General features: G+C 36.3%; 1 protein-coding gene across 1 annotated transcript in view; it reads left to right on the forward strand.

The window, feature by feature from the left end:
• The window catches only part of SLC4A10 (solute carrier family 4 member 10), a 263,964-nt gene that overhangs the window by 107,161 nt on the left and 130,473 nt on the right, over window positions 1-26,330 (forward strand). Inside the window, exons 4-5 of the mRNA XM_077154007.1 lie at window positions 1,990-2,128; window positions 21,044-21,204. Coding sequence (XP_077010122.1) covers window positions 1,990-2,128; window positions 21,044-21,204 — 300 coding nt within the window. The remainder of the gene's footprint in view (window positions 1-1,989; window positions 2,129-21,043; window positions 21,205-26,330) is intronic.

The raw sequence follows: 26,330 nt of genomic DNA on the forward strand, positions 1-26,330 counted from the left end.
GAGTAGACCCAGTTCTATTTCCACACCTTGATTCCTAGACCTATGAATCCTGGCAATGGGAAAAACAGCACCATAGAATGGACTCTGATTCAGAGCATACACAGCCTTTTTTTGCACATGGATGCACATATGCAAAAAAGAAAAAAATTATCCTTGAATTCCTTGAATTAACCCTTATGCCTTATACCAAAATGAACTCAACTTGGATCATAAATCTTAACATAAAATATAACTTTTTGACCCAGATTTGATTCTTGGAGCCTGCCCATGCAAAAAAAAAAAAAAGAAAAAAATATATATATATAACTTTTTGAAGAAAATGTAGGAGAAAATCTTTGACCTGGGGTTAGGCAAAGAGTTCTTAAATATGATACCAAAAGCATATTAAGTAACAGAAAAAAATGATAAATTGGATTTCAGCAAAATTAAAAATTTTTATTCAATGAGAGACACTGTGAAAAGAATGTAAAGACATATTACCGACAGAAGAGGAAATCTTTACCAGTCATATGTCAAACCAGGACTTGGATCCACAATGTGTACTGAAGTCTCAAAATTCAGTGGTAAGAGGCAAACAACCCAATTAAAATGGGCAAAATATTTTAACAGACACTTCACCAAAGAAAATATATGGATGTTAGATAAACACATGAAAAAAATGTTCAACAATAGCAATTAAGAAAATCCAAACTAACTCCACAGTGAAATATCACTACATAGAATGGCTAAAAAATAACTGATAGTAATACCAAGTGCTAGTGAGGTTGCAGAATAATTGCAACTCCCATACATTCCTCCTGGGAATGCAAAACATTATGGTTACTCTGGAAAAAAAAAAATGGCACTTTCTTATAAATTTACATATATACTTACCATATGATCCAGAAATCCCACTCTTAGATGTTTACCTTAGTGAAATCAAAATTATGTTCTCACAAAAACCCATTGGCATGCACTTCCACACAAACAAAAAAACGGAAAACCGAACAGACAAAAATTCAACAAATGGCGCTGCAGTACTACTCACATGGAAAAAGAATGAAATGTGACCCCTACCATACAGCATACAAAAAGAAAAAACTATTAAAAAAATTATTAGCAAGAATGCTTATAGTAGCTCTATTCCTAATCTTCCAAAACTGGAAACAACCCAAATATTCCTTAACATATGAATCAATAAGCAAACTTATGTTGCATTCTTACAATGGACTATTACTCAGGAATAATAAGAAATGACCTACTGATATTCACAATAATACTGATATATCTCAAAATCCCCAAAACATTATGCCAAGTAAATAAACCCAGTCAACAAGGTTATTTAGCACGTTTCCATTTATATAACATTCTAGAAAAGACAAAACTATAGCGACGGAGACCAGATCTGTGGTTGCCAGGAAAAGAGGATGGGTAGGGGATGTGACAACAAAGGAGCACCACAAGGGAGTTTTTAGTGATGGAACTGTTCTATATACTGTTTGTGGTGGTGGTTACACAAATGTGTATGTGTCAAAACTCAAAGAATTTGCACCACATAAAAGTCAATTTTATTGTATGTTAATTTAAGATTTAAGTATGCTAAAATAAGATAAAATTATACTCAGCAGTTTTTAGTATAAGTAAATTTTATCATTGTCTAATTTTCTGAATATAAGCCATAAAATACAGCATTTTTATATGAGAATATGTGTGTATGTGTATGTGAGCGAGAAATAGAAATAATTTCCATGAGTGATATCAATAATCCCCCAAACCATCATTTTTTATTTTATTTTGTTAATACAAATACATTACTACATTTTACATGTTTTTGCTCATAAATTATTCTATATTAAATGTAATGCTAAATTTAGTCTTAATTTCCTGAGTCTACTTTGGATATGTGTTACAGTAGGGGTTGGGGGGTGGGATGTGAATTTGGAGGCGGTGCAGGCTATGACTAGGACGTTTTAAGCTTGAAGTCATGGCGACGTCTCTGGTTTCCCACAGATACCCCATCACAGCGGGTACAGTTTATTCTTGGAACTGAGGATGATGATGAGGAACACATTCCACATGACCTTTTCACAGAACTGGATGAGATTTGCTGGCGTGAAGGTGAGGATGCTGAATGGCGAGAAACAGCCAGGTGAGGAGTTCTGTTTGCGTGTAAGCATACTAAAGGATTTTTATGCTATTCAGAAAGAGGCTCCTAATGCAACACTTCTACAAATATCCATGAGTGTTGCTGATTTCTGAATTTGATCATCTGGCCTGGGCACATCCTATAATGATATATGGGTCAGAATGATATCTGAAGGCAGTAATTATAGTAAACAGTGACAAAGAGCCAGCAACAGCTGCAGCCTTAAAGATAAACAGTAACATAATTTGTGTGTCATCAGGAAAACAATGGAAATTTAGAAGTAACTAGGTTCTATCTTTTCAGCTGGTGGCTTGTGCCCAAACTAGTGATATTATAATTTGAGTGTGGGGCTTTTGTAAAGAAAGGGCGCCAACATTAGGATATGTGACTTTAGGTACAGTCCTGGATTTCATGCATTATTTGTGAGGATAAAAATAATTTATAATGTATTTCTAGGATATGGATATACTTAAATATAGTGTTTTTTTCAGAATATATTTTAAAAATTACTTTTTATCATTTATCATTAATATTTCTATATTGCTTTATAACTGATTGATTGCTATAAGTAAGTAATTGTGGGTTTACTGTTCATTCATTCTTGCTCACTTCCTCCTCATTTATTTGACAAACATTTACGGAGTACCCATCATGTGCCAGGTGCAATGGATATAGAACAACAGCCATACAATTCTTAAATCTTGCCTTTAATGATCTCACCATTTAATAAAGGATTTAGACAAGTTGTAAGTGAAGTATAATAAATAGTATGATATAAGTGTGCACAAGGAACTGTGGGCACAGCTAGGGTTATCTTTACTCACTGCTTCCCTAATCTACTGTGAGTATGAGTCCCCTGGGGTCCTGCTAGAATGCAGATTCATTAGGCCTCAGACAAAAGACCTGAGATTCTGCATTTCTAACAAGTTCCCAGGTGGTGTAATGTCAGGGTTTTTGTTTTGAGGAACACACTTTGGGTAGTAAGGGTCTAAACCAGAAGAAGGAGAGTGGATCAGGATAGTTTACCTGGAGATGAGTCCTGATTTAACTCTTGAAGTTTGAGTAGGAATTAAGCCAGGCTGAAAAGCAGAGGGGATGGTTTCAGAAGGAGCAAACAGAGTGTGTTTGAAAGATATTCACTGATGCAGGTTTGACTGTTTTGTTAGGCTATCCCTTCCATGGTCAGGTACTTTAATTGTTAGAAATTCTTTCTGTTGGATGTATTAGTGGCCCTCAGGTTGCAACAACCTTCTTAAAGCCGCTGTATTCCACTGGATCCTATTAAACTTGTGGCTGCATTTAAGTATTGCCTTAACTCTATCTACTGAGAGTGTAGAATGAAATGTTCAGTCATGGTATTGAATATTATGGATAATACTGCCTCTGTCATTTTGTCTTTGATATGTCTTGAGTGGTCTTTTCAGCTCTCTTTTATTTAAAAAAAACTTACATGGAAGAAAATCAAAATGGCTATCACCTCCCTCATCCCTGTTCATATTAAAAAAACAAACTAATAACTACCAATAATTATATATTGTTATATATAACCCAATATAATGGATTAACTTTCATTTGTTTAGCCAGTCTTGATAGATATTTAAGTTTAATTTTTTGCTGTAACCATTGCTGCAATGATTATTTACACATATTTTGGCGTTATCTGCTTTTTTTCTTTGTATGCTTGTACAGCGGGGTTCAAAGTTCATTCTTTTTCCATGTGACTATCCCCTTATTGCAGCACCATTTATTGAATTTTTTGTTTTTTTTTTGGTTTGCTTGTTTGTGTTCTGGGAAGTGCATAGGCTGGGAATCGAACCTGGTCTACCTCGTGGCTTGCAGGAATTCTACCACTGAACTACCCTCATAGCCCTCTTACAGGCATTAATGTAGCTATTTGTAAGGGTGAATTTCTAACAGTGGAATTTACATACCAAAGAGCACAAACATTTTTTACTTTGATAGATATTGCAAAAATTGCCTTCAAAAAATACTTTGGTAATTTGCATTTCCACCCTGTGTGGGAAAATGCTTATTTTCCCAAATGCTGTTTGCCACTTTTTAATAGTTTTTAAATGTTTGTCATTTTCAAACTTTTAAAAATATTTGCCAATTTATTAAATGAAAAATATAGCTCACTGTTTCAATTGATATTTCCTTAATAATTAGTGAATTTGGGCACTTTTTCAAATGTTATAATTTTTTTTCCTATGAACAACCTGTTCATTTCTTTTACCTCTTTTATGTCAAATCATTCATCATTTTCTTTGTTTGCCTTTTTTGAATACTGACATTGTTGATATGTTATTCTGTGCAAATCACTTTTTTACTAAAAATTTATGTTTATCAGTTTTCTTTATGATGCTTTTAATTGTAATATTTTTAGATATCAAACTAAGTTTGAAATAATGTTTTTAAATCTTGTAAATTTTAAGATTAAAATTCCTCTACCTTATTTCTTTTTTTCAATTGTATCAAAAAAGCTGAATACTAGGGAGCTTTAAAAATACATAATATATATGTTCATCTGCTTTATTTGGAGACAGAAAAGAATATATAATACTCTTTTCCACAAACTAGTCATACAACTTTTGCTCTTTCATGATTAAAGAGTTCTAGAGAAGGAAGTTAAAGTACACAACTCCCTGTGTAAGGCTGGGAGCAGCTGTCTTCAGCTGGTAGTTACAGCAGGTGTTTCTTCTGGATGACCTGGAGAAAGATGGGTGACTAGATAGCTCTGGTTAGTTGGAGTCTCTTTAATAGGTTGCTAAGAAAAATTGCTTAGAAGCAATTTTTGGAAGCATTTCTTTTAGACTCCTTTCTTCACCCTCATCCTGCATGATAGAGCTGGCAAACAAGATGAGAATATTCATTTTTGCAAGAGTAACTCCCTCCCTAATTCTTAAATGGTTGGTGATTTTCACCTTCCAGATCAAACAGTGATCTGTTTCTTTTTACCAGGAATTTCCTTTTAACTTGCCCACTTGCAAAAGCTAGGAAGTGGCAGAAGCAATACTGGAATTTAACTCTTTTCAACCTGTCACAGTTGAGCAGGTAGAAGTTTATTAAGTTAGTCCAGTGGATTAACTTGAGCAATGTAAACAATAGTTTATCCCAAGCCACCAAAATGCATTGCTGTTTATTTATACGTAATTAAAGAGATGTTGAAGTTAACTATTAGCATTCTTTCATGTTGTTAGGCAGGACCTGTGTTAGCCATACTTCTGGGAGTCTTATGCATGGTACAGCTGCCTGAGGTTCAGGGAGACATCTGATGAGCAATCAAAATGGTAACAGACATTGAAGAGGAGGGTAGATGAATTTTGGCTGAGGCAATATTTCAGCAAAGAACAGAATGTATTTATCTGAGGACTTAGACATGTAGTACTTTTTAAAGTGGCAGAAGTAATTTTGTTCTGGTTGCCCTCGTTCATCTACAAAGGCTAAATTTAGCTAATTCATAACTCCATCTGATTTCTTAAATGCAATTTAATTTTACTAAACTCATCAGCATAACCATTTGAAACACTTCATTTTTTTGGTTAGTATTCCAGGTGGGATTAATAATTTTCTACCTAAGTGTAGAAATAAAAAAGATATTTTATCAGCACCTGTCACATATCACATCTTGACTAATTCATGCCCACTGTTGATGCCAAATAAAACTTAAGCACAGTTTTAGACTTTGAAGTTAAATTTTTAGATCATGATTATTTAATAAATGTTTGTGAAAACCAGATGCTCACTTTTTAAAATCCTAAAAGAAGCCATATGACAAGGCTAATGAAATCAACACAATTACAATGTCCTGCTTATAAATAACATTTAATGTTATTTACAGAAAAGTGCACAAAGATACCACAGCTGTGCAGTTGTAGAAACAACTTGCTTGACTCACTGTGATTGCCCTTTAAAAATGCTTCCTACAAATAGGCAAAGAAAGAGAAAATCAGGGCACATACATAGAGGAGTGGAAAAGGGTTATTATGTCAAAATAATTTTATTGATGCTGTGAAGGCATTTGATATTCAGCATTAGTAAATGTTCAAATCCAGAGTTTTCAGTGGAATGTGAGGTGTGAAGATAATGTGGATTAAGAACAGCTGATATCTAGAGATACTAGGTTTGGATACATTCCATTTCCACTTAAAATGACTATAGACACTCTATGATGACATACTATCCTCTGGGCCCCACCTAACTGTGTCCCCCCACCGTCCACTTCCCAACGCTTCCCATAAAGCCTCAGGAAAGCCTTGCTTCCCACAAGGCTATCATTTTGGATGTTATAGTAACTCCTTTACTTTCTGTTTGTGTAGCATTGGAGAATAAAATTTCGTAGAAAAGTTTGAACAGAAATACATAGTAAGAATAGAATAAAGAGAAAGTTAAGTTTTATGGGAAAGTTAAGTTTTATGGAAAGCATCTATTTCTAACTTGTGGAAGAATTTTATTTCACAGATATTTGATATTAATATTGTAGAGGAGTTTATCATCAACTTACTCCTCAAATAATTCATGAATAATAATTCACCTATTTTATGCTGTATAGTACAAATAAACTCCAGTGCTGCAATCATGGATGAAAACAGATCCAGATATACTGAGTGAAATGAAAATAATCTACTTAGAGTTTAAATCCCCCTCACCCCCATAGAAGATGCCATGAATTTGCCTGCCATTTTGATTTTTTTCTCATGCTTTTGAGACTCTTGTTTGCTTTGGTTTGCTATTTAAATAAATTTCAGCTGAGTTTATTTGAACACTGGAACAAATTGCAGCACTTTAGGTCATTAACTGCAATCAGGCATTCTGGAACTGACAGTATATTCAGCAACTACAAATCTTGAAACAAATTTTGGTGTGTTCCCAGACCTGTTTATTTCTATCTTTGAAGTATTAAATGGAATGGAATAAAAAACAGAAAAGAGAGACATACTTATGTATTTATGTAAAAAATTATTTTAAATATAGTCTTTTAGAAATATTTGTTTAAATCTCTCAAAGCTTTTGGCATAATATGCTTGGCATCATTATGGAGCTGGCATAAAGCACTGAGTCTTAAAATGTTTAGTGTGTTTAGTAACTTGTATTTGTAACTTATGGGTTCATTTTTCTGAAAAGTACCTTCTGCCACCCCTTTTAATACTCTAAAAACCTATGGATATATCAAATCATTCATGCATATAACTTATATTTGACCATCTTAACTACCACACTGCTTATAACTCGCAGAAACTCCATCCCCTTCTCTTCTAAGAGAATGAAACTCCCAATCTGAAGGACAGTATTCTGAAGGAAAGAATAAACCTCTCAGCTTTGCTTTAGAGATGGCTTTTCAGATAGGCAAAAGGAAAAAGACCACCACATGAGATATCACGTGTATTAGTTAGGGTTCTCTAGAGAAACAGAATCAACAGGGAACACTTGCAAATATAAAATTTATAAAAGTGTCTCACATGACTGTAGGAACGCAGAGTCCAAAATCCACAGGGCAGACTGCTAAGCCGATGACTTCGATGGATGGCCTGGATGAACTCCACAGGAGAGGCTCACCACCCAAAGCAGGAATGGAATCTGTCTCCTCTGAGTCCTCCTTAAAAGGCTTCCCATGATTAGATTTAGCATCACTAATTGCAGAAGACACGCCCCTTTGGCTGATTACAAATGGAATCAGCTGTGGATATAGCTGCCGTGATCATGACCTAATCCTATGAAATGTCCTCATTGCAACAGACAGGACAGCGCTTGCCCAATCAGATAAACAGGTACCACAACTTGGCCAAGTTGACACCTGTCCCTAACCATGACATCACTGTACACCTAATACACCGAATATATGTAAAGTAAGAAATATAGTAATAAATGCTGGTGAGGATATGGAGAAACTATTGATACTTGCAACAACTTGAATGACTCTCAAGGGCATTATCCTTAGTGAAAAAAAATTGATCTTAAAAAGCACTCTGTGATTCCATTCATATACTATCCTTGAAATGTCAAAACTCTAGTGATGGAGAGCAGATTAGTGGTTGCCAGGGGTCAGGGGAGAGTGGGGAGTGTGAATATAAAGGCAGTGTAAGGGAATTCTTTTGGCGATGAAACAGTTCTGTATCTTGATTATAGTAGTTGTGACACAAACCTATACATGGGATAAAAATTAGTAGAACTATCTATACGCACACACATGCACACGTGTGCAATACATGTCTTCTCAGATTTCTTAAAATTTAGATATTTTCTTTCAAAGGAGCCAAGATGAAGTGACATAGATGTACTGTCATGTATTTCTCTTCACTGTTATCTGGGAGTAAAAATTAACCATAAATCTCTTTGTAAGAAAGGGTTTGGTCATTTTATGTAGTTCAAGAAACCCTCAAAGTTTTTAAATTGATTTAACTATTAATGCTATTACAATTTGCAAATTACATTACTGTATGAGTCAGATTACAGAGTTATATTTAGATAATTAAGAAACAATATCTTTTAGTAATGTACAAAAACTGTTTCAAGATTTTTAATAAAATACATTTTTAAAGAATGAAAACAAATGTGGATTACTTAGAGAGAAGTAAAAAAGAACATTTTCACCTTGAGATTGATTCCAGATCAATGAAATGCTAAATCATTTGTTCCCCAAATAGGCATTAGCATGAGGTAAGAGGGACCATAAATTCAACTGAAGCAATTGTGTTATGGTGGAAAAATGGGCACAGACTCTGGAGAAAGAGAAAACAGAAACAACCTGGAGTTGAATCTTGTCTTCACAAGGTCACTGGCTGGGTGAACTTGGGCAAGTTATTTAAAGTGTCGAATTTTTCTCATCATTTTAAACACAAGAGAACTATGGCCCAGCGAAGTGGAAAGACTTTCCCTTGGTCACATGGCTATTTAGCTGTAAAAGCAAAAACCTATATTTCTTTATGTTCCCAGCTAGTCCAAGAAACTTACTACAATACAATCCCATCTCAAAATATTTACCAACTGGTTGATCCTTTGTGATGTTGCTATTGATTTCACAGCATAGATGAAATCATGGATGGCCTTACTTCTTTTTATCTTTATTAGAGAATTGGGTGTTTACAGAACAACCATGCATAGAATACAGGATTCCCATCTACCACCCTGTTATTAACACTGTGCACTGATGTGGAACATTTGTTACAATTGATGAAATCACATTTAAAAGATGGCATTATTAACTATCTTTTCTGGTTCAACTTAGGGTTCACTCTTCATGTAAGTAAATTCCATAGATTTTTTAAAAAAATTTATTTTGTTAAAGTATTTTCATACTAACATTTCCCTCTTTGACCACATTCAGACAAGTCTTTCAGTGCTATTAATTGTGTCCATAATGTCCTGCTACCATCATCTCCCACCATCCATTACCAAAACTTTTCCATCATTCCAAATAGGAATGCTGTACATTTTAAGCCACAACTTTCCATTTCCTACTGCCACCATGTCCCCTAGTTACCTATATCCTTTATTTTAAATTTTAAAACATTTTTTAGTTTATAATATAACATATGTACAAGGCAAAGAAAGAAGAAAGCAATAATTTTCAAAGCACACTGCAACCAGTAGTTACAGAACAGATCCCAGAGTTTATCAATGGGCTACCATTCCATCATCTCAGATTTTTCTCTCTAGCTGCTCCGAAACCCTGAAGGCTAGAAGAAATATTAATATAGTGAGAAGCAGCCATATTTATTTGTTAAATCCCATTTTCTCTGTTATAACTCCTCCTTCTCCTTCAATCCTGCTCTGATCTATAGGGATCTTTGCGGACTGCCTGTTCTGAATTTTTCATGTTGAGAAGGGATGTCTACGCTTAAAGGGTAGGGGGATGAAATTAATTGATAATCCTGGAGAGGCTAGTCCCTCTGGATTTCAGGATTTATCTGATTTAGGAACCGTCTGGGAATTTTATGTTCCAGGAAGGCAAACCTACTTCAGGAAGTAGGTTTATAGAGTCTCAGTTCGAGCCCTGGGTGTTCTCAAGAGTCAACAGGAGAGATATTGTTTGGGTTTTAGCAAACCGTGGCAATTAACACTATCTGACTGAAGCTTGCTTAAGACCAGCCCCCAAAACAGCCGCTTGACTCCATATAAATCTCTCTTGGCCCCTGATGCCTTATTTTATTACACTTCCTTTCCCTCTTTTGGTCAGGAAGGCATTGTCAATACTATGGTGCCAGGGCTAGACTCATCCCCAAGAGTCATGCCCCACGTTGTCAGGGAGATTTTCACCCCTAAATGTCTTGTACTATGTAGGGGGGAGGTCAGGGATTTTCCTTGCAGAGTTGGGCTTAGAGAAAGAGAGAAAGAGGCATGTCTGAGCAACAACGAGGCTGCCTTTCAAGCAACAATTAATCCTTGTCATTGGTAGTCTTAGCTTCTTCCCTACAGAAATAAGTTTCATAAGAGTAAGCCTCAAAACCTAGGAGCTGGCCTATTTTCTTGGGAGTCCTCAGTGGTTGGGAGGGTACCCGAGGTTCCCAGATGGGAGAGTTTAATAGTTCCATATGTATATGTTTCCCCTTCTGATACTTAAGGGACTCTACCAATACTTTTTAGTTATCAGCCCACCATAGTCTGAGATGTATCCTTGCACTACACCAAGCCATAGAGTGTTATAAGGCCTTTTCCTGTTCTGGAGTCCGGGAGGCCGGGCTGTCTAAATGAGCCATGTGGAGAGGCCGACTGAGACTATGAGTTACAGAAACTTTATGTTCCAGACATAAGAAACCTCTCTGCCTTTGATCTCATATAACAGCTGAAGGTCTAGAGAACATACCCTATCATATTTTATCCTGCATTCTAATTTACCTTAGACCTGACCAGACTGGCTTCGTTTCAAACTCTAATTGAGGCCTGACCTCTTTCTTGGTTACTCTAACTGTTATTATATATATACCTATGCTAACTTTCAGGGCTACAGCACTCCATTTCTAGGAACCAGGCATCACAGAGCTACTCAAAGTCCCAGGGAAATACCAGCAGATACACATATAGCTCAGTATGTCAGAACCCAGAAATACATCCACAATGTCAGACCAAATCTGGCTGCTATAAGGGTCCACAGTCCAGGCTCTCTCTCTCTCTCTCTTTTTTTAAGCTTAATTTTTAAATTAAAAAAAATATATATGACAAGAAAGAAACACAAATATTCTTAATATATGATCATTCCGTTCTACTTATGTAATCAGTAATTCACAATATAGTCACCTAATTGCATATTCATCATCATAATCATTTCTTAGAACATTTGCATCAATTCAGAAAAAGAAATAAAAAGGCAACAGAAAAAAATTCATACATACCATACCCCTTACCTCTCCCTTTTATTGATCACTAGCATTTCAATCTAAGTTTATTTTAACATTTGTTCCCCTATTATGTATATTTATTCCATATGTTTTACTTGTCTGTTGATAAGGTAGATAAAAGGAGCATCAGACACAAGGTTTTCACAATCACACAGTCACATTGTGAAAGCTATATCATTATACAATCATCTTCAAAAAACATGGCTACTGGAACACAGCTCTACATTTTCAGGCACTTGCCTCCAGCCTCTCCGTTACATCTTGACTAACAAGGTGATATTTATTTAATGCATAAGAATAACCTCCAGGATAACCTCTCGACTCTGTTTGGAATCTCTCAGCCATTGACACTTTATTTTGTCTCATTTCGCTCTTCCCCCTTATGATCGAGAAGGTTTTCCCAATCCCTTCATGCTGAGTCTCAGCTCATTCTTGGATTTCTGTTCCACATTGCCAGGAAGGTCCACACCCCCGGGAGTCATATCCCATGTAGACAGGGGGAGGGCAGTGAGTTTGCTTGTTGTGTTGGCTGGAGAGAGAGGCCACATCTGAACAACAAAAGAGATTCTCTTGGGGGTCTCTTAGTCCTAATTTTAAGTAGGCTTGGCCTATCTTTTGTGGGGTTAAGTTTCATATGAACAAACCCCAAGATTGGGGGCTCAGCCTGTTGCTTTGGTGGTCTGCACTGCTTGTGAGAATATCAAGAATTCAACCTGAGAAGTTGAATATTCCCCCTTTTTAACCATTTCCCCAAGGGGACTTTGCAAATACTTTTTTATTCACTGTTCAAATCACTCTGGGATTTATCGGGGCATCACTCTGGACAAACCAAAAAAATCTCATGCCCTACTTAAGGTTCCATGTACTTATGGTGTTCAGTTAAGCTGTCTACATAAGTTATATTAGGAAATGCACTAGTCAAAATATAAATTTTGTACCAAATAAAGATGTTTTGCTTTAGTCTCACACATAAGTTACAATGTTAAAATATTAATTACTATCAATTTTCAACACCCTGAAGTAATGACATTCCTGTGTTTTTCCTCATGCAAAAACAATTTTTTAAATTTGTACATTTAGTCACTATCATTATACACTCTAGGCATTCCTAGATTATACCATCTCAGTCTTTATAATCTATCTCTCTTTCTGATTTTATTTGTGCCCCCAGCCCTCCTCCCACTATCATTCTCACATTCAACTTCATTCAGTGTTTAACATAATTGTACTACAATTAGGTAGTATTGTGCTATACATTTCTGAGTTTTTACAATCAGTCTTGTTGTACAATCTGTATCCCTTCAGCTTCAATTACCCAATGTCTTACACTATTCCTATCTCCTGATGATCTCTGTTACCAATGAAATTCTCCAAGCTTATTCAGTAATGTTAGTTCATATCAGTGAGACCATACAGTAATTGTCCTTTTGTTTCTGGCTAATCTCACTCAGCATAATGTCCTTAAGGTCCATCCATGTTGTTACATACTTCATAACTTTATTTTGTCTTAAGGCTGCATAATATTCCACCGCGTGTATATACCACAGTTTGTTTAGCCACTCGTCTGTTGATGGACATTTTGGCTGTTTCCATCTCTTGCAATTGTAAATAATGCTCTTATAAATATTGGTGTGCAAATGTCCATTTGTGTCCTTGCCCTCATCTCCTCTGAGTAGATACCTAACAATGGTATTGCCAGGTCTATATATGGCACTTTTATATTTAGCTTCCTGAGGAACCGCCAAACTGCCTTCCATAGCAGTTGTACCATTTGACATTCCCACCAGCAGTGGATAAGTGTGCCTCTTTCTCCACATCCTCTCCAGCACTTGTCATTTTCTGGTGGGTGTGAGATGACATTTCATTGTGGTTTTGATTTGCATTTTCCTAATAGCCAGGGAAGTTGAGAATCTTTTCATGTGCCTTTTGGCCATTTGTATTTCCTCTTCTGAGAAGTGTCTGTTTAAGTCTTTTGCCCATTTTGTAATTGGGCTGTCTGTTTTTTGTTGTTGAGTTAAACAATCTCTTTATATATTCTGGATACTAGACGTTTATCTGATATATCATTTCCAAATATGGTCTCCCATTATGTAGGCTGTATTTTTGCTTTCTTGATGAATTTCTTTGATGCACAAAAGTGTTTAATTTTGAGGAGTTCCCATTTATTTATTTATTTCTTCAGCGCTCATGCTTTGGGTTAAGGTCTAGGAAACTGCCTCCTATTATAAGATTTATAAGATATCTCCCTACATTGTCTTCTAACATTTTTGTGGTCTTCGATCTAATGTTTAGGTCTTTGATCCATTTTGAGTCAGTTTTTGTATAGGGTGTGAGATATGGATCCTTTTTCATTCTTTTGCATATGGATATCCAGTTCTCTAGGTACCATTTATTGAAGAGACTGTTCTGTCCCAGGTGAGTTGGCTTGGCTGCCTTATCAAAAATCAATTGTCCATAGGTGAGAGGGTCTATATCTGAACACTCTATTTGATTTCTATTTTGTCAGTATATCTATCTTTATACTAGTACCATGCTGTTTTGACCACTGTAGCTTCATAATATGCCTTAAAGTCAGGTAGCCTGAGGCCTCCAACTTCATTTTTCTTTCTCAGGATATATTTAGCTGTCCCTCCAGATAAATTCGGCTATTGGTTTTTCTATTTCTGAAAAGTAAGTTTTTGGGATTTTAATTGGTTTTGCATTGAATCTGTAAATCAATTTAGGTAGAACTGACATCTTAATTATATTTAGTCTACCAATCCATGAACATGGTATGCCCTTCCATTTATTTAAGTCTTCTGTGATTTATTTTGACAATTTCTTGTAGTTTTCTTTGTATAGGTTTTTTGTATCTTTAGTTAAGTTTCTTCCTAAATATTTTATTCTTTTGGTTGCAATTGTAAACAGATTTTTTTCTCGATTTCCCCCTCAATTGTTCATTACTAGTGTATAGAAACACTGCAGATTTTTGAGTGTTGATCTTATAACCTGCCACTTTGCTGTACTCATTTATTAGCTCTAGTAGTTTTGCTGTGGATTTTTCAGGGTTTTCAACGTATAGTATCATATTGCCTGCAAACAGTGAGAGTTTTACTTCTTCTTTTCCGATTTTGATGCCTTGTATTTCTTTTTCTTGTCTAATTGCTCTGGCTAGAACTTCCAACACAATGTTGAATAGAAGAGGTGATAGTGGACATCATTGTCTTGTTCCTGATCTTAGAGGGAAAGTTTTCGGTTTTTCCCATTGAATATGATGTTAGCTGTGGGCTTTCCATATATTCCCTTTATTATGTTGAGGAAGTTCCCTTCTATTCCTATCCTTTGAAGTGTTTTCAACAAGAAAGGATGTTGAATTTTGTCAAATACCTTGTCTGCATCAATTGAAATGGTTGTGGTTTTTCTGCTTTGATTTGTTGATATGATGTATTACATTGATTGATTTTCTTATGTTGAACCATCCTTGCATAACTGGGATGAATCCTACTTGGTCAAAGAGAAAGAGAGAATCTTGAAAGCAGCAAGAAAAAAGCAATCCATCACCTGCAAGGGAAGTCCAATAAGACTATGCAAAAAATTTCTCAGCAGAAACCATGCAGGCGAGAAGATTTGGGGCACTCTGCCTATTATTGATTTCCAACTTCATTCCTTTATGATCTGAGAAAGTGTTTTGTTTGATTTCAATATTTTTAAATTTATTGAGACTTACTTTGTAACCCAGCATATGATCTATCCTTGAGAACGATCCATGAGCACTTGAGAAAAAGGTGTATCCTGCTGTTGTGGGGTGTAATGTTCTATAAATGTCTGTTAAGTCTAGCTCATTTATTGTATTATTCAAATCCTCTGTTTCTTTATTGATCCTCTGTCTAGATGTTCGGTCCATTGATGACAGTGGGGAATTGAAGTCTCCAATTATTATGGTAGATGTCCACCTATTGGGTATCATGGATAATGTCCAAAATAAATAAACCATGTCTTACACCATCTTTATTTTCATCTGCGGAGACCAAGCAGATTAAAAGGTCTTCCTGTGTAGTCTCTGGACTCTGCATTTTTCCTGCCCTGCCAAGTATGTGGTGCTTTTCTGCCTGCAGGTCCTACCAGCATAGGGTGATGTGGAACCTTTAATTTCAGCAGACTCTCCCTGCTGGGGGCATGGTGGAGACAGAGGAGAGGTTGTAGGTTGGCTTTAATCTCTTCCCTTTTCCAGACCATGGGGTCTGAATTCCTTGAGGGAGGGACTCCACCTGAGCTGAGCCCCACCCCTCTCCTGGGGAAGGCACAGGTTCCAGACAAGCTCTTAAACAATCCTGTTTCTGCCTATGCCTGGGGCAGTGGAGCAGGAGAAGCCTTGCAGCTGAATCCAAAGAGTAATCAATCCGTAGAAACACAGCCACAAAAAAAAAAAAAAGAAAAATCCTTTTCAGAGCAGGACCCAGTTCCTCAGTTTTTCCAATCATGAGCTTAGGTTGGTATGTTGCTCTGTGTATCTCCAGGTCCTATGTGCCCCCTCCTTTCCTGCAGGGCCCAGACCTTTTCAGATCCAAAAAATATCTGTTTTTTTTCCTTCTTTCTTTTTCTGTCAGCCCTGCCACCTCTGCGTAGGGACAAAACCCAGTGACCTCCACTTATACTCAAGTTTCAGCTGAGCTGGGGGCCTATTTTTAGTATTCAGAATTTGTTAATTAATTCCACAATTGGTGTTTGGTTGCGCTCAGCCCCTGCTGCTGGTAAAGTCCCTTTCCTTTCTCCTCTGGGAAGCAGCCTGTGGGGGAGGGGCATCGGCCTCCATGGCTTGGGAAACTCACAGTTCTCGGGGGGCTCGCAGCTGGTCCAGCTGGCCCAGACTGGGATACGCTGTGTGTCCATACACTGACCTGGCCCCAGGAGCTGTTCTGTACTGTTTTTGGCTATTTATTAGCTGCTCTGGAGGACGAACTTTATCCCACACCTCGCTAAGCTACCATCTTGGCTCCTCCACCTCTCATTTTTTCATAAGTATTTTCTGAGAGAAATCTTAGCATATTTGTTCATTGTTTCTGGACCATTCTGCACAGCCCATTGTCCGCAAGATTCATTCAGTTTATTGTGTGCCCCTCCTTCTTGTAGCTGCACCAAATACCATCATATAAATGTATCACTGCTCACTATTGTACTTCTTAGACACTGTATCCTTTAGCTCCTTCCACCTATTGGGCATCGTGGATCATGTCCAGAATAAACAAACCATGCTTACAGCATCTTTATTTGGTTGTACAATCAGCAGCCCTCTCAATTTTAGACAATTTTCATTCATCCATAATGTCAAAGAACCCGCAAACATAACATCACCAACTATCAAATCAAAACTACCCCTTATAACTTGGCCCTACCCCCCCACCCCCACCCCCCAGTTAGTTGCACCTGGTAGTGCTGTGATACTGTTGACATTTTCCTGTTAACTATTGGCCATAGAATGCATTTTTAGTTTTTACCCTATATCCCTTTTTGTTGACTCTTTGCCAACTACTGAACCATTGAAATAGTTCATGTGAGAACTTTTTTTTTGTATGCTGCATGGTGGGGGCCACATTTCATTCTTTTTCTATAGATGTATCCCCTTATTGCGGCACAATTTGCTGAATTTTTCTTTGTTTGGTTTTTTTGTTTGTTTGGGTGTTTGTTTGGGAAGTGCATGGGCCGGGAATTGAACCCAGGTCTCCCTCATGGCAAGCAAGAATTCTACCACTGAACAAACTTTGCGCCCCAAGAACTTATTTTTAATGATAAATTAAATCATTAGGATACATGGCACTATACATCTCCTTTCAATCATATTCACCTCCTATATTGCAATGTTACTTATGAACTTGCTAATTAGTTATCATCATTTCATTCCCTTGCATTTAGACTCAGCCTTTCTGGGTAGGCCCTCTTCCGTCTCCAGCTCTTGTGTCTGTTACGTTCCACAGCGTAACCTCTGAGATCACTCCACCAGAGCCATAATAACAAAATCATACAGTATCTGTCCTTTTGTGACTGACCCATTCCACTCAGCATTATGTCCTCAATTTCCATCCACATTGTCATATGTTTTGGGACATCATTTCTTCTTACTGCTGCATAATATAACATTGTATGCATATACCACATTTTGTTTATCTGCTTGTCTGTTCATGGGCACTTGGATTGCTTCTGTCTCTTGGCAAATGTTAACAGTACCACTCTGAACATTGGTATGCAAATGTCTGTTCATGCCACTGCCCTCAACTCCTCTGGGCATACACTGAGCACTGATATTGCTGGGTCATAGGGCAACTCAATATTTAGTTTTTTGAGGAACTGCCAAACTGTCTTCCCCAATCGCTGTACCATCATATATTCCCATCAACAGTGAACAAGAGTTTGCATTTCCCACATCCTCTCCTAACATTTGTAGTTTCCTGTTTGTTTAATAGCAGCCATTCTTATAGGTGTGAGATGACATCTCATTGTCATCTTAATTTACATCTCCCTTGTAGCTAAAGAAAATGAGCATCTTTTCATGTGCTTTTTAGCCATCTGTATTTGTTCTTCAGAAAAGTGTCCATATTTGCCCATATCATTATATAGCACATTTTATTTATCCATTCTTTGGTTGATGGACACTTGAATTGATTCCATCTTTTGACAATTGTGAATAAATAAAGCCACTGTGAATATCAGTGTGCAGATATCTTTCTGCCCTCATGGCATTGGAACCAATCCAGAGACCCATGACCTCTGTGAGAACAGAGAAAGAAACACAGGTAGCAGAGACCCGAGGACAGAGGCAGGGCCATGAGTACCAGCTCCTTAGCACTTTCGCAGAGCCCAGCCTATATTCTTGATTCTGATTCTATGAGTTTGCTTATGCTAATTATTTCATATCAGTGAGATCATACAATATCTGTCCTTTTGTGTCTGGTTGTCACTCAGCATAATGTCTTCAAGGCTCATCCATGTTGTTGCATATATCAGAACTTCATTCTTTTATGTGGTTGAATATTATTCTGTTGTGTATATATACCACATTTTGTTTATCCATTCATTGTTTGATGGAGACAGGTTGCTTCTATCATCTGGCAATTGTGAATAATGCATCTATGAACATCAGTGTATAAGTAACTGTTTGAGTCTCTGCTTTCAATTCTTTTGGGATTGCTGGGCCATAAGGTAATTCAATACTTAGCTTTCTGAGGAACTGCCAAACTGTCTTCCACAGTGGCTGCACTAGTTTACATTGCCGCCAGCAAGGAATGAGTGAGTGTTCCCATTTCTACGCATCCTCTCCGACACTCGTTATTTTTTAATAGCAGCCAATCTAATGGGTTTGAAATGTTACCTCTTTTGGTTTTAATTTACATTTCCCTGATGGCTACTGATATTAAGTATCTTTTCATGTGCTTTTTGGCCATTTGTAGATCTTCTCTGGAGAGATGTTTGTTCAACTCTTTTGCCCATTTTTTAATTGGGTTGTTTGTCCTCTTGTTAAGTTGAAGGATTTCTTTATATATTCTGCATATTAAACCAGTATTGGATATGTGGTTTCCAAACTTTTTCTCCCATTTCATAGTTGTTATTTTATTTTCATGGTAAAGTCCTTTGATGCACAAAACTTTGAAATTTTGATGAGGTCCCATTTATCTATTTTTTTCTTTTGTTTCTTGTGCTTTGAGTGTAATGTCTAAGAACCCAGGGACTTATTTTAATATATGGAAAAATACTAATTTATTATATTTATCAAAATCATATTCACTCGCACCATTAATTCTAATTAGGATTTTTATGCTGGTATGGATAGCTAAAATGATGGTTTGTATCAGTTGGTATGGGTTAAATTATATTACAGTAAAGATCCTGTAATTGTACTAGCTTCAAACCACAAAGATTTATTTATGGTTCATGATACATGTCCATCATGGGATCAGGAGAGGCTCGGCTCATGTGCTAATGTAGTCACTTAGGGAACCTGGCTCATGAAACAGCCTCCATCTTGACCATTGCTGGTTGCCATGTCAGGTGAAAAAGAGAGCTCCGGAGGGTTTTATCCTGCCAATGAAATACTCTATGCAATTTCTGCTCATAGCTCAATGGCAGAACTAGTCATGGACACATGGCCTCCTCTGATTTAAAGAGAGCCACACAGTGATAGCCTACTCCTTATTAAGAAGAAGAGAACCAGTTATAGTTAATGAACAACACTAATGACTTTCACATGTCTTGTGAGGTATTATATTATATTATAATGGCTGAAACACTTTAAAATCACTAATATGAAATATTTCCTCTAGAAAAAAAATTTTGTAGACAAAAATATTCTATAAAGTTGCCAGCATTGAAGTTATGCTTTCAGAGATCTGGGGCTTAAATAAAATTTTCTTCAACTTCCATATGTTCTATAGACTTATGATAGGTACTGCTATTCATCCCTCTCTGAATGTTTGGTAGGTACACCTATTCTTTCATGTTGCTTTCCTTTTCATATGCTAAGAAATTTTTGTCCCCTGAATACTACTGGAGACTGATTCGTAGCCTTCTTGATCTCTCTTGGTACTTTGCACATTAATCATTCATTAACCCTTTTGGTTAATTATTTTGGCTGATCCACCTATTTTCTAATTAGCTACTCCAACTTACTTGCTCTCTGGTGGAGTTGGGTCATTTGATTACCTAAAACAGTAATATAATACAGTTTAGAGCATTTAAGTGCTATGACATGGAGAGAGGATGTTTTGGGCCACAAATGATGAAAGAGAGAAGGAATGGGAAAATGGTGGGAGATATGAGGGAAGAGAAAGCTAATGTAGGCTAAGGATCATTAAAAATGGTAGAATTTTTCATCTACTAGGATGAGAGAGCAAGCCTAGAAAGGATAAGAAAATGGATGGCTTGTGTAAGAAGCATTAGTGGATATTACTTACTATTCTTTTCTGTCCAACAAGGCAGTGGTATCCCATTTGGCACCATGAGATAAAGGTTCTTCTATTCTCCATTCCTGACAGGAACTCCCAGGGAATGGAGACTGAGCTCACTTCTTATACATTCAATCGCTGGGAAGTAACCACCAGCACTTGATTTCATCCAAACAGGCCTAATACAGGTTTTCCTTATTGAATAGGCCCTAGATTATATTACCCTCCCTAAAATTTCAATTGAAAAATCAAGAGACTCTAATATTCCTTTTTGAAACATCCCACAAAAAACAAGTATTCTCTCATTTTCTTTTGCATCTTTTTCAGTTACTATTATCTTTCAGTGAAGAAGTATATTCTCTCAGTTCAATAACAGATTCACTGTGATGACTGATTAAAGTTTTGTATTAAAATGTTTCTTCAGAAATAGACAAATTAACAAAATAACGGAAGCTTTGCTCTGTTTTCAATATATCTTTCAGTTACAAAAAGAACAATGTGCAACAGAGTTAAATGAAATAAAGTGGCTTGCACTTGCATTTACGTACTTCTCAAACCCATGAAATTAATAAACAATATGAATATCTTTTTATTTCTATCTTTTGTTGTTGGAATTAAGATAATTCATCTACAGTATAATATATTCAAAATGCTCACTAATACTTTCTGCATAGGTGGTTGAAGTTTGAAGAAGATGTGGAAGATGGAGGAGAAAGGTGGAGCAAGCCTTATGTAGCTACTCTTTCATTACACAGCTTGTTTGAGTTGAGAAGTTGTATTCTGAACGGAACAGTGCTGCTGGACATGCATGCCAACACTTTAGAAGAAATTGCAGGTATATCTTTTTTTCTCTTAGGCTATTTTGCTCCTTCAGTTACAACTGATTTTTGTTAGTCTTTTCTTTATAGTTTTGTATGTGTGTGGACTTTGGAAAATAAATTCTTATGACCAATGTTCTGTTCTTAAAAATCATTTTCCAATCCCCTTATTTTAGATAAAAGGGAGTTGAATCTCAGAGAATTATGGCCTAGCTGGTTAGAAGTAGAACAAGAACATAGATACCCAACTCCTATTCAGTATTTATTTATTTGTATAGCTAATGAGATATTTTTAGGAAATTTTTTCTTGTGGCAACATATATACCACATAAAATTTCTCATTTTATCCTTTTCATGTGTACAATTCAGTGGTATTAATTACATTCACTTGTTGTATTACCATCACCACCATCTTTTACCAAGACTGTTTCATCCAACAGAAACTCTGTAATAATTAAATATTAACTCCTATTGTATACCCACTCCCTACCCCTGGTAACCAATAATCTACTTTCTGTCTCTATGAATTTGCTTATTCTAGGTATTTCATATAAGTAAGATCAGACAATATATGTATTTTTTGTGTCTGCCTTATTTCATTCAACATGATGGTTTCATCCATGTTATCGCATGTATCAGAACTTGGCTCCTTTTTATATTCCAATGTCTGTATATACCACATTTTATTTATCCATTCTTCTGTTGATGGACACTTTTGTTGCTTCCATCTTTTGGCAAATGTGAATAATGCTCCTAAGAACATAGGTGTACAAATATCTGTTTGAGTCTCTGCTGTCAATTCTTTTGGGTATGCATCCAGTAGTGGAATTGCTGAGTCACGGTAATTCCATACTTAACTTTATGAGGAAGCACCGAACTCTTTTCCATAGTGAACATCACTACTTTATATTCCCACCAACATTGTGCAAGAGGTCCTGTTTGTCCACATCTCTTGAACACTTGTTATTTTCATTTTTTAAATAGCCGCCGTTCTGGTGAGTTTAAAATGCTATCTCGTTGTTTGGATTTGCATTTCCCTAATAGCTAATGATGTTGAGCGACTTTTCATATGCTCTCTGGCCATGTGTATATTTTCTTTTCAGTAAGGTCTGTTCAAGTCCTTTGCCCATTTTTTAATTATATTATTTATCCTTTTAGTGTTGAGTTGTAAGAGTTCTTTAGATATTCTGGCTGTTATCAGAAATATGGTTTCCAAATGTTTTCTTCCATTCTGTAGGTTGTCTTTTCACTTTCTTTATATTGTCCTTTGTGGCACAGAAATGTTTAATTTTGATGAAGTCCAGTATATCTATTTTTCCTTTAGTTATGGTGATTTAAGGTCCTGAAGATATTTCCCTATGTTTTCTTCCAAAAGTTTTAACTTTTCACTCTTCTATTTAGGTCATTGGTCCATTTTGAGTTACTTTTTGTATATGATATGATGTAGAGGTCCACTTTCATTCTTTTGCTGCAGTTCCAGTTTTCCCAGCTCTATTTGTTGAAGACATTATTCTTTCCCCATTGAGTGCACTTGGCACTCTTGTCAAAATCTGACTGGCCATAGAGGTGTGGGTGTTTATTTCTGAATTCTCAATTCTATTCCATTGGTCTGTATGTTTGCTCTTGTGCCAGTCACATGCTGTTTTGATTACTGTTGCCCTTTAATAAGGTTTGAAATGAGAAAGTGTGAATCTTCCAACTTTGTTTTCTTTTTTCAAGATGGTTTTGGTTATTTGCAGCCCTTTGCCCTTCTATATGATTTTGAGATGATTGGCTTTTCCATTTTTGCAAAGAGATTGCTTTGGGTAGTATTGACATCTGAACAATACTAAGTCTTCCAGTGCCATGGAAATGGAATATTTTCCCATTTATTTAGGGCTTCCTTAATTTTTTTTATGTTTCTTCATCATTTTCCCCATACAAGTCCTTTACATCTTGGTTAATTTTTTTCCTAGATCTTTTATTCATCAAGTTGCTATTGTAAAAAATCAAGTTGCTGATTTTTTTTTCAGATTGTTCATTGCTGATGTATAGAAGCACTAGTGAATTTTTCCATTGATTTTATATCCCATCAATTTGCTGAATTTATTTGTTAGCGCTAGCAGCTTTCTTATAGATTCTTTGGAATTGTCTACATGTAGGTCATGTGATTTGTGAATAGTAATTCTAATTCTTCCTGTCCAGTAGGAAAGGAAGAATTATTTTCTTTCTTTCTTTTTTTTTTTTTTTTTACTTAATTGCTCTGGCTTACAATTTCCAGTACAGTGTTGCATGGCTGTGGTAAAAGTGTGCATCCTTGTCTTATTTGTGATATTAGAGGGAAAGCTTTCAGTTTTCAGTTTTTCACCACCGAGTATGATGTCAGCTGTGGGTTTTTCATATTGCCCTTTATCAGGTTGCTTTATTCCCAGTATTATTGGTTTTCACTGTCATATTTACTTAAATTACTACTATTAGGAAATGAAAGGCAAAAAAAATCTCATAAAGCTAGAGATTGTGCAATATTTAAACATATGAAATAACCAAAATTATAAAAAATTCAGTAAAAAAGGAAAAAAAATATTGATTTAGAAAGGTCAATGAAGCTGTGGCCATTTTTTAAACTGAATTAAAATGCTTGAATTCCAGAAGGAGCCAAGCAATACAGTTGAGATTCATTTCGTAATTTAGTACTATGACTAACTCCTGAAATAAGTGAATTGGATCAAAATCCCAATATAGCTATATGAAGAAGCACTTATATTTATGAAGCCTGTTACTGTTACTTCTGTATCTTTTGGTTTGGAAGACAAAAAGCAAAAAATAAGCAAAAATAATATAAAAATTTAAAAATGGACTTTGAAAGAGCATAAATTAAATGATTAGTGGAGGTTTTAAAAATAAAAAGAAAAATGGGATTTACAATTTTTTAAAAATTATTAGTTTGGAAAACTATAAATGCAATTTCATATGGAATTTATTGGGGAAATCGAAAGACTTAAGGGAGGTTTAAATATCTTAATTATATTGTAGAAAGGGAAGAAATACTCAAAGACTCTGTGTATATGTTTTTCAAGGTTCTGCCAAAATGCAGAATTTATAGATTTAAGCTGACAAAGAAAATTTTTCAAATTCAGAAAAGTTACCATCACATAAAGAAAAAATGCCATATTAGAAAAGAAATATATTAATTTACTTTTCAGACAAGACTCTAGTGTAGGTGTCATTTCCATTTTTTGATGAGTAAATAGAAACTCCAAAACTTTCATTGCCCAGATTCCATTTAAGAGTCTTTTATTTATGCCCAGTACTTCTTCTATTATACTGAAATTGCTGCCGGAAGATAAAGAGATGGCTTGATGTTCTATTATACCAAAACTGCTGCCTGAAGATAAAAAAATGGCTTGATGTGGATGTTGTACAAATTTTAATGACAATTTGATTACTTTAAAAAGTATTTATTTTATCACTGGTGGTGATAGACATACATACATTGCAATATATGAAAAGAAAATGAAGTATTGGCTCACAGTATTAAACAAAAAGAAAACAAGAAAGATAAGTCTTCCTCCTCTGAGTTTCATATAATATTTATAAAGAGGCTATCCTTTAAAATATATAACTAGAGCCTAAAAGACTGCATAAAGCTAAATAAATTATACTTCCCAGAAGAGCATAGGGTACAGTAACAGTTCACACTAAATCAAGACTTAGGGAAAATTGGTTAATCCAGAAATTAGCAAACCTCCTGAGAATGTTGCAATAGTAGCTATCCAGCTCAATTTCTTAGCTTTACATTATGGGTCTTGCTGATATCCAATAAACGTTTTTATATTTTTATTAGGAATGAAGTAGTTGGGATTTTCACAGTACTTTGTAGTTTAGGGAGCTCTTATCTTTGTATGCTATCTCTTTGATACTCATAACAAATATGAGGCTTGTTATTGTTATTATTACCCCTACTTCAAAGATAAATAAATAGAGATTCAGAAGGTTAAACATCTTGCCCCAACAAAGGAGTGTATTTCTTCTGTATAACTCAGTGATGATGAAAATTGGTTTATCCAAAAGAGCTTTGGATTGACTGTATATATATATATAAAATGAAACTGTAACCCCAGTAAAATTTGTCTCAGAAAATGCCCTTGATAATTACCAGACTTTAATTTTTTTAAATCGTGTAATTTCTTAGTGGTTTCTTTATGAAATTGTTCCTACTGGGATATTTTCTCCCCAAAATTTGATTTAAAGCTTCCAGAGAAGATGGCGGCTTAGTAAGACGCGCGGGTCTTAGTTCCTCCTCCAGAAAAGCAACTAAAGAAACAGAAACAATACGAAACAGCTCCCAGAGCCACGACAGAGACCAAAAAGACAGCATACCCCATTCTGGAACGGCTGAACGGGCAGGGAGAATCCGCTGCGGTGAGATACCCGAGGGGCGCGCGTTTTCCCGGCCAGAGCGGCTGGCGACTGGGGTCCCCTCCACGCACGTGGCTCCCCGGTCTGACTGGGAACGTTGGATAGCGGGGCCCTCCCGCCACGCTTGGCGTCTCGGGCCAGCTGGGCAATTTGGACCAGCACTCCCCCAAGCCACGGCGGCCGACGACCCCCGCCCCACGCGCGGTTTCCCGGGCCGACTGCGAGATTCGGATTGGCAAGTTAAAGGAGCCACAGCATCTTTTACTGGTGGGACCTGCAGACAGACGAGCGCCACGAGCGCCACCTACTGGGCAGGAAAAGAAAAACAAAGCCCAGAGATTTCACAGAAAAACCTTTCAACCAGCCGGGTCCCACATCCAGGGAAATCTGATCAAATGCCCAGACACCAGCAGAAAATAATGGATGATGCTCGGAAAATTGAAGATATGGCCCAGTCAAAGGAACAAACCAATAGTTCAAATGAGATACAGGAGCTGAGACAACTAATGCTGAATATACGAACAGAAATGGAAAAACTCTTCAAAAACCAAATCAATAAATTGAGGGAGGACATGAAGAAGACATGGGCTGAACAAAAAGAAGAAATAGAAAATCTGAAAAAACAAATCACAGAACTTATGGGAGTGAAGGACAAAGAAGAAAAAATGGAAAAACAATGGATACCTACAATGGTAGATCTAAAGAGACAGAAGCTACAATTAGTGAACTGGAGGATGGAACATCT

Source organism: Tamandua tetradactyla, chromosome 3, assembly GCF_023851605.1.
Source record: "Tamandua tetradactyla isolate mTamTet1 chromosome 3, mTamTet1.pri, whole genome shotgun sequence".
Lineage (NCBI taxonomy): Eukaryota > Metazoa > Chordata > Mammalia > Pilosa > Myrmecophagidae > Tamandua > Tamandua tetradactyla.